This window comes from Ricinus communis, chromosome 2 (genome assembly GCF_019578655.1).
Source record: "Ricinus communis isolate WT05 ecotype wild-type chromosome 2, ASM1957865v1, whole genome shotgun sequence".
Classification (NCBI taxonomy): domain Eukaryota; kingdom Viridiplantae; phylum Streptophyta; class Magnoliopsida; order Malpighiales; family Euphorbiaceae; genus Ricinus; species Ricinus communis.
Window position 1 is genome coordinate 1797278 of NC_063257.1, and position 14125 is coordinate 1811402.

At 34.2% G+C, this 14125-nt stretch overlaps 2 protein-coding genes across 2 annotated transcripts; one reads left to right on the top strand and one right to left on the bottom strand.

Moving 5' to 3' along the window:
• Positions 1-122: 122 nt before the first annotated feature.
• On the bottom strand, positions 123-5636 carry LOC8275792 (beta-galactosidase 5). Its single transcript, XM_002510409.4, has 19 exons — positions 5151-5636; positions 4931-5026; positions 4702-4814; positions 4428-4494; positions 4172-4264; positions 3909-4052; positions 3727-3815; positions 3516-3621; positions 3315-3402; positions 2937-3055; positions 2663-2824; positions 2340-2518; positions 2078-2187; positions 1859-1968; positions 1633-1743; positions 1434-1547; positions 1144-1346; positions 701-1037; positions 123-568 (listed from the first exon to the last, which is right to left on the bottom strand). The coding sequence occupies exons 1-19, from the start codon at positions 5319-5321 to the stop codon at positions 440-442; spliced, it is 2541 nt and encodes an 846-aa protein (XP_002510455.1). The 5' UTR covers positions 5322-5636; the 3' UTR covers positions 123-439.
• Positions 5637-11031: 5395 nt separating this feature from the next.
• LOC8275791 (jacalin-related lectin 3) lies at positions 11032-13915 on the top strand. The gene is made up of 7 exons (XM_002510408.4): positions 11032-11444; positions 11544-11756; positions 11978-12334; positions 12419-12640; positions 12732-13016; positions 13152-13376; positions 13487-13915. The coding sequence occupies exons 1-7, from the start codon at positions 11442-11444 to the stop codon at positions 13790-13792; spliced, it is 1611 nt and encodes a 536-aa protein (XP_002510454.2). The 5' UTR covers positions 11032-11441; the 3' UTR covers positions 13793-13915.
• Positions 13916-14125: the final 210 nt, after the last annotated feature.

The window sequence follows — 14125 nt, forward strand, 5'->3', positions numbered from 1 at the left end:
CACGAGAACTGTGGCGTTTGAAGAAGTGAGAGAAATCACAATCTATTACAGATCCTTTGTTTACACAAGAATCACTGCGATCTTAGCTCTACTTCCACCAACATTGAGCTTGGTGTTCATTCTCACCCCAATAAATCTGATTCCATTACTGCTCAAAATAAATTTTGCCTCCCATCTTTAGGGTAATGGCCAGTGAAATAGTACTTGCCTATAAATAATCAATTGCTTTACAAAATCACATCATCCATCCAAAAAGCTTAAATACTACAACCTAGACATTAGCTATACATTGTAGATAATTATGACCAAACATTGGGGGATCTGGTTTGAACTTTGCATTTTGAACTTTTATTTTCTTCCCTCGTAGCTCCATGCAGTGTATTAGTAATCATATTTAATTTGGAAATCTGGAACTTCTTTCAGTGTCTGTTCCCTTGCATTAACTAGTTGTGGTCCCTGTGGAACAAACAGCTTCAACCGATAGCTTCTTCAATACATTTGGACATGGATCAGCACCAAAGTTACTGTTGGATATGGTAACCATACAGCTCTCTTGCCCAATACATTTCTGCGGAGCACAAGAATTTGAATGGAAATGTACAAGTAAACTAATTACAAATGATATTCAAAGCAGTTTAAAAAACAATGCAGTCAGATGGGTATGTTCTAAAGACAGGAATATTATATCAACAAAATTTACCTTTTCTATAACAGAATGAGTGTTCGGTGCATGACAAGTTCCTTGCTGAAAACTTCCACAAGTTCCAGAAGGAGTACCAAAACTTGCAAATTTTATAGCTGCTATGAATTGCCCTGGGGCACACCGCAGGTGAATCTTAGCCTGGTGAAGTTTTGATGATTCATCATTGCCCCCTGTATTATAATTCTTAGTGGCTGGGTGGTGCTCATAGGCATCAGCACAAACACCTTCGATTGACCTCTTGACAAGCGATATCTTTGATGCATCCCCACCAAGCTCTTCAAAAACAACCAGCAAGTTTTTTGTTGGCTTTAACCAGGACCTTGGAACATGATACCTGTCAAATTCATTCACAAATTTATATAGCTGTAAGATACTTTTTGCACCTATGGTCAGGGAACTGTAAGTGCATCATTAAAATTTTAGTCTTCAGTTAGAAATACCATCTTTGTGTTGGTTCGCCACAACCAAGTTGGCACTTTGAAGGCCGGAATGTCCAAATATAACTACAACTGTTGCAATCACCCTTTGCATAAGCCATCCAGTATCTTCCAATACTCTGCCCATTGATCCACACCTGACCCTTTCCCATGCTGCGCATGTCCAAAGCTAATGGTTCGTTTCCTCTAGGTGCATCAAAATAAGCCTGAAGGTTCCAACAAGATAAAGCAACCTCTTTAAATTGTGCTTAAGGTTTACAAACTATCATGTCTTTATTCTGCTCCAGTCTTACCTTATGCCACTTCAAGGCCTGCCCTTGGCTGGACGCTAGGGACCCTTCGATCCAATCAACAGATGAGACTCCATTTGGAGAAACCAGATTCATTGCTTCTCCTTTTAGACCTACCTGATTAAATTTGATACTTTGTGATTTAAACTTCTGCCGACCCCTAAAACACAAATAACGTTACAGAAGCAGTACGATGACAAACCTGGTAGGACCATTTCTGCCATGTTAAGTCTTTCTTTCCCTGGTTAAGGCCATTTAGTAATACTGGACCTTGTACACCGGTTTTCCATGTCTCGTAGTGCAAGCCGACATTCTTGAATAAAGCAGAAATTAGTCAGTATTTGAAGCACTTCAAGGGACTATTGTCATACTTGATGTTTATATAATCAGATCAAAGAAAGGCAAAGAGGCATAAGAAGGGAACCAACCGGTAATCCAACAGCTATGCTAAGTAGTGCAATTCTATTTGTTCCAGCGCGTAGGTTGACTGGTCCTGTAAAGGTAAGTTGCCTGTTCTCTCTGGTCCCAAAGGCTGATCCTGCGATTATTATAAGGCAGCAAGAAAAAGTATTTAGTTTATAACACTTATCAGACAAGCGAAGTAAAACCCAGTTAGGTACTAAAAGATCTAAGATTCAAAGGCATACCCGAAAACTGCCCATTGATGAAGACATGAAGACCATGGCCTGCTGACTGCACAGTGAGACTGGGCTTTTGCCCATTTCGAAGAAATGCTTCTGAGGGGCTAATGTCGACACTGAGAAGAAACCGAAAATGAAAAGTTAATTTCATGATGCCATATGTAAGCACTATTACAAAGTATTCACCACTGGGGAGAGAAACTGCATAGGTTCTGCCATCACTGCTTCCATGAATGAATATCAAAATACGGGATTACATTGAGCTCACCTGGTCAAATACCATAGATAGTCACTGGTATCTCTAGTGACATTTATCTGCTCCAAAAGTCCAAGAGCTGTTATCCTTGAACTATCTGTTAGCGAAGAAATCTCTTCATCATAGGTCTCCCAAGAGAACAATTCAGAACCAGTTGGCAACATCTGCATACGTAATGTTTGAGCTCCAACCTAGACAATCGCAGAAAAGTAGTAACTTGACATAAAATTGCGTAATTAATAAATTGATACAAAATTGACCAAGTAAACAATTAGATTGAGAGAATATCCTTTCTACTGTGTATATTGTAGCAAGATCCTCTATAGCTTTCTTACCCTTGCAGTGTTAAATACCACATTCCTGCAATCAGGAAGTATGCTAATGGACCAAGGTGGCAAATCATAGTGCATGTTGTTGAACATCACCCTAGCAGCAGATTTTGCATTGTAATTGGCAAGAAAAGCTGCACAGCTTCGTCCAGAAGAAAATACGTGAGCCTGCAGGATGAACAGTTATCAGAATTGGCATTGACACTGTTAACATGTTAATTATGACATAGAATATATATAATGTTAAAAATGAAATGGATTTTGTAAAGAAAAGGCATACCTGTTGGTAGGTTCCTAATGATGTTATGCTGGGATCTGAAGAAACTAAAGCATGTTCACATAACTTTATAGCTTTGTGAAGCGCTTTCAGATGACCATATTTAGGTTCCCTGATCAAACCTAAAGCAAGGAAACAGTTACCTCTGGATCTTAATGTTTACAACCTATACTGTCATACGCACAAAGTCAGGATAACTTTGGTTTTGGAAAATAATAATGTTGGCTCAAAATCTCTAATTCAAAACATTTGGTGCAACTCTGGAATATTGCGGAGTACTTAAAATAATTAAGTGAATTATAAGTCAAAATCATTGGCTAGTTGCCTTTAATATTTGCCAAAGGACTGAAGAAATTGTGGGGATAAGCCGAGTGTTCTTACCATATTCATCTATTGGAGCATCATAGTCATAACTGGTTGTAATGAATGGGCCTCCAGCAGAGCGTCCAAAATTTGTTCCTCCATGATACTATCAGAACACATCGTACAGAAGCAAAATATTATTAAAAAAAAAAAAAGAAAAACCTAGGATCAATAAGTTTTTGACTTTAACCATAAACTGTATCACGAAAGTAAACCAACCATGTAGTAGTTAAAATATGAGCCGCCCTTTTGTATGAAACGCGCAACTGCAAATGCCAAATCTTCAACTGGTCGCTGATGAATGGGACCCCCAAATTCAGTAAACCTTTATTAAGGCAAGAAAAATGAAAACCACAGGGGAGTCAGAACACCACATTGCATTCAGACAGACAACTTCAATGACATATGGATGTTACTATTTAGTATTTACCAGCCACTCCACGCCTCAGTCCACAATGTCGGTTTGTAAGGTTTGTTGGGAGCGAAGGCATCACAGTAAAAACCATTACATGTATTAATCTGTAGCATAATTCAGATTAACCAATTGAGAAAGGTTTCTTGACATCAAAATAATGAAATCAGCTACGAAGGCAACCAGATAAGTTGTCTGACCATAGGGTCTGGGGCATCATCTTCCTTGCACATAACCCATGGAACTCCGGTATCCAGTCCAACTGCCATCTTTGCTGCCCAATTTATATAGGAACGACCAGCAGCCCCAAGAGCTCTACTCTCTGGGCCATACTCATTTTCAATCTGCACAAATCAACAATGAAAAGATATGGGAAAAGAAAAGGTTGCTCAAGATCAAATACATATCCAATGTAAGAAAAACCACAGCAGCTCAAAAGTTCAAGATCAGATAATATACATACCTGAGAGAGGATGATAGGACCACCTTGTGATGCAAATAGATTTTCATTTTTCATCATCTGCACAATTTTTTGGGTGAACCCCTGCATTGCCGCCTTCAAAACCAAAAAGAAGATTACAAATATTAATTAATTGCCAAATACACTTTAGCTTTACAAGTATTTAATTTCCACTGATGCTCTCCCAAGCTATGCATCAATGATAATTTCTCATTTTCAGTATTAGAAAAATTTAAAAGCAGAACTAGATTATATCAACCTTGAAAGGCTCATTATCTGTTCTGAAGCTGATACCAGGAACATACTTCAACCAAACAGGAAATCCCCTACACAGTGTGACAGAGAGAAAGAATCAAAGAGCATTTAATTTTGAGAAGGTGCAAAAAGTATATATATTAACCAACCCCTCCCCACCCGCCCGCCCCACAAATTAAACTCATTACTTGCCAAGCGTTTACCCTGAAATTTATGAAAAATATATATATGTAGAACGGGAAATGGGGGAAAAAGAACAGAAAAACATATTGCAGTACCCGAAATTCCATTCTGCACAAACATAAGGTCCAATGCGCAGATGAGCATATAGCCCCACTTTCTGGACTGTCTTAATAAACCGTACCAGGTCATATCTTCCATCAAAATTATACTACAAACCTCCAAGTAGAAAAGGAAAATACGCTTAGAGATATGCAGGTTACAAAAAGAAAAGTATGAAGCTCCAAAAAGAAGTAGCAAAAGAGAAATGGAGATCCAAGAAAGTACATTGCCAGGAGAAGTCTCATGAACATCCCAGAAAACATAAGTGTCGATAACATCTAAGCCACCATCTTTTGCCTTCTGTATAAGATCTTCCCACATCTACAGCCAAAGAAACAAAAAAGAAGAGAAAACAAAACCCATTTCAGATAAACAACTAAAAATGTCATAAAACAGCCATAAAAGAAACGCGTACTATGGAATTAATAAAGAAAAAGGAAAGTACCTCAGGTGTGCTTCTGGGATAGTGAATGGACCCGGAGATAAGGATTCTCCTTTGACCATTGATGATAATGGCTTTCTTATCATAGGTTACAGTACATTGGACCAGCTTAGAACCCATTAATAAGACCATCAAGAAGAAGGTTAAAAGCTTGGAAACTGAGTTAGTTTCCATCTTTCAGTCTAGCTGCTGGGGTGGCGGTGGAAGCAAAATTTGAGAAAAGATGGTGAAATATGTGAAGAATCAGTGACAAGCAGATGAGTAAATGAGACTTCTCTGATCTGTTACTTCAGTACTCTGCTACCCTATCCGCCATTGTGTTCTTTAACCGTACTGTGTGCACTGGCCACAACACCCAACCCCCCGGCTCTCTGGCTTTATATAATATTCATATTAATGATTGTTCTTTTTCCCCTAGTTTAAAGTAGTTATATTTTTCTTTTCTAGCAAAAAGAAGTTTTTGTTAAATTACCGGAATATTTTTTTTCTTTAACAAAAAAACACGGTCAAGACAAATCACTACGACCAGAATAAAATTGGAAAAGGGACATGCAAAAATAAATGGGATTTTGCAAAGTATTCTACTCCCTGTAAAACATGAGTTTGAAATTTAATGAAGAGCAATAATAATATATGAGTATTCATGAGAGAATTTATGATGGCTTTATTAATCACACCTCCATTTGCACTCGAGCAACAAAATTGGGTAGGCATTCCATTCCAACCATGTCAAATAATAAATTCACATTAGCTTTCTTTAAATTTAAATAACAAAACTTTATTTTTACGAAGTGGGTTTATTTTAAGAATATGAAAACATTTCAGATAATAGCTATACGAAAATATTAGATAAATCCATATATTATTTTATAGACCCTTTTTAAAAATTTGCGTTAGATTTTGTTGCTAGATGTTATTATTTAATTCATATATATTACATAAAAAATCGAAATGTAGTGTTTTGTAAATGTTGAATATTCATATATTTTTTTCTTACATCTGGAATCTCTGCTGGTGTGAATTTTGTGATGTGACTATTATGACTCTACATAAACTAGCTGGTGGATTAGACATTCACGATGAACTATGCAATTCCTTCCCATACACTGGTAATCCCTATAGATAGAACCACCAGGTGGAGTAGGAGTACACACTTCACCATGGCGATCGACCTGGCCTACCATGTTTTCTTTGTATTAATGGGAAAAAGCTGACATTTTATCTGCAAGAAACATAGAACCATGGGCAGCTGGCCATTGGCTAATGCTCATTACTCATCAGTGATCAGTGCTCACTTCTTCTTCTATCTTCCGTCCCAATTCTATAAGCTCTTGTCCTCGTTCATCGGCATGTGCAGATGCAATCCATTTGAGACATTTTTGTATTTATGGTGCTGAGTTTTCTCTTTTTATCTCTTCGCCACGTGTTTGTGTACTGAGTTATTATATAAAAACGTATCGTATTATTTCATTTAAGCAGTCCAACAAAAAAAAGAGTAATAATATGAATTAATATTTGTGGGACAAATAGCAATAGCAACAGGGGGTAGGACAAAAGCCAATATTACTCTCTGTATAGCAATCTGCTGCTGGTGGTCCAATTATTGGAATTGCGAATAATTTGATGCAATAATTTATTATATATAAAAAAAATGCACTGTGTATCTCCTCCTAGTCACGGGATGATGATGGGCTGGCCATGAAAGCCCACGTGAAACACCGGCAGGCAGGTTGTAATTATAATGTCGAGTCGAGTGTATGTTTGTGTGTATCTTCTACTACAAGTAGAAAGCACAGGCACAAGCACAAGCACAAGCAAGGAAGGTTTGCCTCAAACCCTAAGACAGCGGGTCTTTGCCATTTCACATTTCTCAACAGTCAACAATTAAAATCAAAATAATACTTAACCAGTAGCTATTAGTTTAAAAGTGGACTTGTCAGATAAAATTAAATAAAAGAGTGAGTGCGATGTGTATTTAATCAGTTCTTAGTGGTCATTACCAGATCCATATAAAGTATTTGAAGTAACAATTAACAAACCCCATCTCTATTAGAATATATGATGAGTCATCTACTTCTTTTGTACCTTTTCTTCTTCTTTTTTTTCTCTTTCTCTTGGATGGTTTCGCCAATTTTTCCAATTGATAATTTTAGTCATGTGTGCCTTTTCACCCAATTTCGTTCTGAAATGTTTGGTTTCACATTCAAACACGACGCGTCTCTTCACCTAAAAGGAAATTAAAGCTGCCAATTATCATTATCATTACTGTCATTATCCTTCCTTTTTTCTTAAGCTTTAACCTTCTGATCTACTCTCTCTCCCTCTTCTTTTGTCATTATATTTAAAGAGGAAATGTCATTTGACATCGATGTTTCATTACGAATATATGGATCCAATCAAAGGGGCAAGGGTAACCCAGGCGCAACGCACAGACAGGGACAGATAAGTCCTTTTATTTATAAAATCATTAAAAAGAATAATAAATTTTAAAGCACAAAAGCGCTAACCTAGATAAAAATAAATAAATAAATGATACATTTACACCAAATTTATTGCATCTATTTGACATCAATTCATCTAATAAAAAGACAGTTTTTCGTTTAAAAAAAAAATATTAAGTTACCTGATAGAAAAGTTCTTAGAATTTGCTGGTGAAACATGCACTGGAACTTGACAACACTAATGGAAGTTCCGAATAAAACAATCAAAACATGGAATGGGGAAAAAGGGGTTAAGAAACTGTGGGGATCTAATTAAAGACTTTGGTCGGTTTTAATAATTGATGTTTCTTTTCTTTAACAGCTATAACTACCGTTAAGCAAGGGAACACCGTTCGAGCTGCCGTTTGTTTCTCTGTCGTCGTCGTGGATGTTCAATATTAATTGATAAGCGCATGTGACGCGAGTTTTTGTGCCGCTGGATCTCCGTTCCGTTTACGTCGGTGCGGACCGGTTCAGCTGTCTCACATATATATATATATATATATATATATATATATATATATATATATATATATATATATATATATATATAAAGACATATGGCGATACCAAAATAGGAGTCCGCCTTGATGATATTATTGATTAGGTGCCTTTCACGTGGAGTGATGTTGATCCTCCATCCTCCCTTCCTCCTTATTAATTTGTGATTCTTTTTGGCATAAGAGAAATGGACTTGTCACTTCTATGTTGCAATATATTACATAATATATAAGGCTTTCATTTTCATTCTTTATCTCACTCATTAAGATGTTTAAAGATACAAATTACGGGTGAAACAAAATATAATTTGTACAATAAAATCTGTAAAAAAAAAAAAAACAGCTTGATAATAGGAAAATTCCATCTTCAATCCTTCAACTTTAATTTGCTATATAAATATATATATATTATTTAGTTGATACTGAACTTATGGATCAAAAGATTGTGACTAATGGTGCTAATTTTAAGTGTTAAACCATTGTATTGTTTAGTTCCATTTTATTTTTAATTTTTTATGCTTTTGAATTTGGTGGTATTTGATTCGAATTATGGCGCTAATTTTGACAATACATCAACTAGGATTAATGGTCCAAGGGCAATGAATCAGAAGGGAGTGTAAATATTCCATCAAATAGATGGATTGCATGGTCAGATCAAGGATTTCAAGTTGTTAGCCCTCGCTATAGATGTCAATTTTATAGCATTAATATTTTAGTTAGCCAGCCCTTCGTATGGTGTAGGGTATTAATGGGTTCGTCGCAATACTTGGTCTGTGTTATTGTTGTTCTTGTTGTTTTAAGTAATAAAATGTATATATATATATATATATTTGTTAGGCTCATTGCCAAAATAAATGGAAAGTTGAATAACCTGAAAATGGTTCTTCTTATTTTCCAAAAATGTGTTAACCATGGTATGCAGCCAGCACTCACTAGCGAGTCAAGTCAACATGCAAAAAAAGAGAAGAAGAAAAAAAGGAGGTCCCGCCACTCAATAAAGTGGCATATAGATAATCTTATGATGGCACGTTTATCTTCGACTTAAACAAGTCTGTAGTCCAAAAAAAAAAAGAAAAAAAAATCTGAAGTTTTAAATATATAATTATCTATATATACTAAAATCTAACTAATTATACTTAAAATTTAATTTGTTAAGTAATTTTGAGTTTGAATTATTTTTCACATTAAATGAATTTTAATTTTTATAATAAATATAAAAATAATAATTATTATTATATATTTATAATTTATAAATTTTTTTATAAATTTTAAAAATATTAATTGAATGGCCCCTTCTAGAACTGAATGAAGTAATAATAAAAAATAATATAGAGTATTATTGGGATATTGTTTCTGCGTCAATCTAAAGTCCAAATCAATTAGATTTTACATCATCGGATCCGTAGATATGAACTTAAAATATATTAGAAATTGGAGTGAGAACAAAACAAAAATTAAAAATATGAAAAGGTATATTCTATTATTTAAACTATTCAAAATAGATATTTAGGTTATTCGCGACTCCTATATCTCAAATTTAGTTTTTTTTTTTTTTAAATATAAATCTCAATTTTTAATAATATTTTAAAAAAGATGAGATATTTTTAGTATATTTTAATTTATAAAAACAATTATCTAATTTTATGTTTTTGACATCCTTTATAACTGCTAATAAATAAGATTTGTTGAAAGAGAAGAAACAAAACATATTTTTCAGGAGTTAAAAGTCATATAAAAATGTTATTTATAAAATTTACAATGTCTTTAAATTTTTTTTATAAGTATCACATTTTATATTAAATTTAAATTTTTTAGCATCGACATTATTGAACCAAATCTAATTAAAAAATTTATATTATTTTACACTCCTAATCATTGCAAATTGCTTAAAAAGTAATCAACATTCATCGAGGAATTTTTAACAGCATACTAATAGGGCTATATATTGTTGTACTTTGTAAATATCAGGAATTAAAATATCTAATTCTTAAAAAGCGAAAAGTTGTGATGCTTTAAAATCATGTCCAAAGATTTGTTTTGAAGAATTCTATTGTTTTTTTTTTTTATTTCAAAATTGTCAAATCATTAAATATTATTTAAATATTAAAAATGCGATAATTTTATTAACCTCATAAAAAATTCAGACACTTATAAAATTTATAAGCAAAAGTAAAAAGAATATCATTTTCTATGAGATAACTTTTTGAGATTAAGAAATTTTTTAATATTTTTATTAAATTTTTAATTTTTTTTTGTAAATTATTGATTTATGCAAAAATATCTATATTTTTGTAATATCATATGTTTTTCTGTAAATATAAAATTATAAAAATTATTTTAATTTATAAAAAATTCTAAAAAGAATTGTTATTTTTTATAAGATAATAATTATTTCCGTGCTTAGGAAATTTTTTATTATTTTTCGTTGATTTATCATCTTTTTATAAATTATAGTTGTTTTTGAGAATAAAAAATTAAATAATTATTACGAAAACTATATAAAAATTGTAGTTATTCATAAGCTAGTAATTATTCTTGCAACCATGAAAGATTTTGTTTTTTTCATCAACTTACTAAATCTTGGATGGACTCAAGCGGTTGCCGGTAATTATTAGTTATAAATTTTAAACAGATGGAATTTAATGTTTTATAAATCTATGATAACATAAAACAAAATAAATTTACTTAAGCCAGCTAATGCAGAAAATATCACTAGGAATGGCCGAGGAAGCTCATAAAAAAGGAGGATAAAGATGATGGATTTGCATGGAAAATCATAGGGTAAAATCGTTTTTCTTTTTTTAATTTTAAATGTGCGCTAAACACAAAGAAGATACTCCAACACAATTTAGAATGGAAAAGAAACAAAATGTTCAAAATTAAAGCATCTCTCTGGAAAGGGAGCATAAAGGATCTGAAAGTGCCAGTTTGTGATATATAGAATATCAGAAAAGGGTGATACCATTTGATTATTTAATGGTCAGGATTGCAAATTGTGCAATTTGAGAATATAAGATAAGACTCCGTGTCATCAAACAATACTGAAAATGGCGGTGGATGGATTGGATGCTGCTGTGCCGTGGAAGGCGTTCTCTGTTAACAATTTTTTTTTTTTTTTACAATATTATTCTTCATGATTTAGATTCTCTCCTCTCTGGTCGAGTCTGGAATTATACTGATACTATTTCGCTCCATGAATTGACATGATAACTCTCTCTTCCCTCTCTATATAAAATTCTCCTACCTTCCCATGCATGCATATACCTTCATCTGATCTCTCAAACTGCAGTGTCTCTCCTTAATCCTGCAACCAAATGGTAACACTAAAGACTCTTTATTTTGAGTTAATCTAGCACTCTGGGTAGTTTAAACTTTGTAGACTAGTTATACTATTTGCTTGCATGTTTGTGATGCAGAGTTATGGAGGATACGAGAACAATTATATTTCAGTTGGACCATGGGGAGGCCAGAATGGAGTACGCTGGGATGATGGAATTAGTAACAGTGTAAGACAAGTAATAATCTGCCATGGAGCTGCAGTTGATTCTATCCAGTTTGAGTATGACAAGAAGGGGACCTCCGTCTGGTCTGAGAAGCACGGTGGAACTGGTTGCATCAAAATTAATAAGGTCAGTCCATTATATACCAGCCTATTTGTCTGTGTGTCTTTTTTAATCCTTAGGGTTTGACAACTAGTTTATATCCATGGAGAGAACTCATTGATCCGATTTTCCGCTATATTTCGCTTGTTCAGTAAGCTTGCCAAATATATGAGCTTAAAAAATGATAATCAATATATAAATTCAATTTTATTAAAATTGTCAGAATCGATCCCATCTTTCATTTACAGGTGAAGTTTGATTATCCAGATGAATATCTTGTATCTGTAAGCGGCCATTATGGTAGTGTGGTGGAGTACTATGGTCCAGTACTTGTTCGATCACTCATGTTTCAAACCAACAGAAGAAAGTATGGACCTTTTGGAATTCAACAAGGAACCCAGTTCTCATTTCCATTGACTGGAGGCCAAGTAGTCGGTTTCCATGGCCGGAGCAGTTGGTATCTTGATTCTATTGGAGTTTACTTAAAGCCTTTCCTGCAACGAATTACATCCAATGATTTACCTGTTCAACAGAATTATGCAACAACTAGAAATAACGATAAAAGGAGAGATTATAGTGACTCTGATGTCGAAAAAAATTACCAGGTTAGTATACTTTGAGATTCTAGCTTGATAAAATGAATTTATGCTGAACAATCGACTGAAAAAATTGTATATGTCGACTTCCAGGTGGCCGTTGCGAAACCTGTGAACAAGAGACAGGCAGTATCGTATGGCCCTTGGGGCGGTAATGGTGGAATGATATTTGATGACGGAGTTTATACAGGCGTACGGGAAATTCATATAACACGATATGGAGGTGTTCTTTCCCTAAGAGTTTGTTATGATCTGAGTGGCCAAGCAATATGGGGAAACAAGAATGGTGGAAGTGGAGGAATCAGATTAGACAAGGTGATGACCCTTAACATCCCTGCCCAGAATAAGCAACCTTTCTTAATAAATGATGCTGCACTAAGTTCTCTTCTTCTATATCCTTGGACAGATAGCTTTTGATTATCCGTCTGAAATCTTGACGCATGTAACTGGATATTATGGCTCAACCATCTTAAGAGGACCTACAGTTGTCAAATCCTTGACATTTCACACCAATAAGAGGAAGTACGGGCCATTTGGTGATGAACAAGGGATTTCTTTCTCCTCCGGACCAAACAATGGAATTGTTGTTGGGTTCCATGGAAGAAAAGGATGGTTCATAGATAGTATTGGTGTCCACGTCGCAGAAAAGCCAATACCCTTGAACACTAGTAACGATCTCAAAGTACATGAGGTACCTTCTAAGGCTTAATTAACAACAATATACATGTAATATTCTGAAAGGTGACTTTCTATTGCAAATAATGCTAATTAACATATATCTTTAATTATCTGTTTTTATTTTTTTATTTGGTTTCGTATTGATTAGGGTAAAATCCCTTTAATGGTGAAAGAACTAGTATCTTCATGGGCATCGGGACCATGGGGTGGGAATGGAGGTAAGCCCTGGGATGACGGGGTATTCTCTGGGATTAAAAAGATTTTCTTGGCGAAGGGAGAAGCCATTTATTGTATCCAAATAGAGTATGATCGAAATGGCCAATCTGCTTGGTCAGTTAGGCATGGAGGTGGCAGTGAAGGAAGCTCTCACTTGGTAATTAATTAATGCAAATGATCAATTAATCAAGAGTATCAATTGCAACTTTTCTGTTACTAATTTATAACTCTGGATCATGGCTTTTGCTTAATTTTGCTGGAAAGCAGATCAAACTTGAGTATCCGCATGAAACCCTTACTAGCATATGTGGTTATTATGGCTCTTTCACCGGAGAAGATAGCAACAGTGTCATAAAATCACTCACATTCTATACCAATAAAGGAAAATATGGACCATTTGGAGAAGAAGTAGGGACGTTTTTCACTTCTTCAAATACTGAAGGAAAGATTGTCGGGTTCCATGGAAGGAGTGGCTGTTACTTGAATGCAATCGGAGTTCATATGCAGCAATGGTCGGGTGATCCAAGCTATGTAGGTTCTGTTAAAACTATTTTGAATAAGCTGTTCAATTAAGCTAATATGACTTTCTTGGGGTTCATATTTATTTAGTTTGTATATGTAACTAACCTTTATTACTAGTGTATGAATAACCGATGCTATTCAAAAGTTATAATTTTATCTTGATTTTTTAGTAAAGTATATAAATCAAATGATAATAGTATTTTTTAGTTTAATTAAGGTCTTGAGTTCAAATTTTAGGTATGCATTTTTAAAAAAAATATTTTATTCATCCATAAAATTCTTGTTCGACACGTTTTAAATTAAATCTAGACATATATATAAAAAGAAATTAAAAAAAAACTCTCACTTGACACCTAGATTTTATGGTGGATAAATTTTTATATA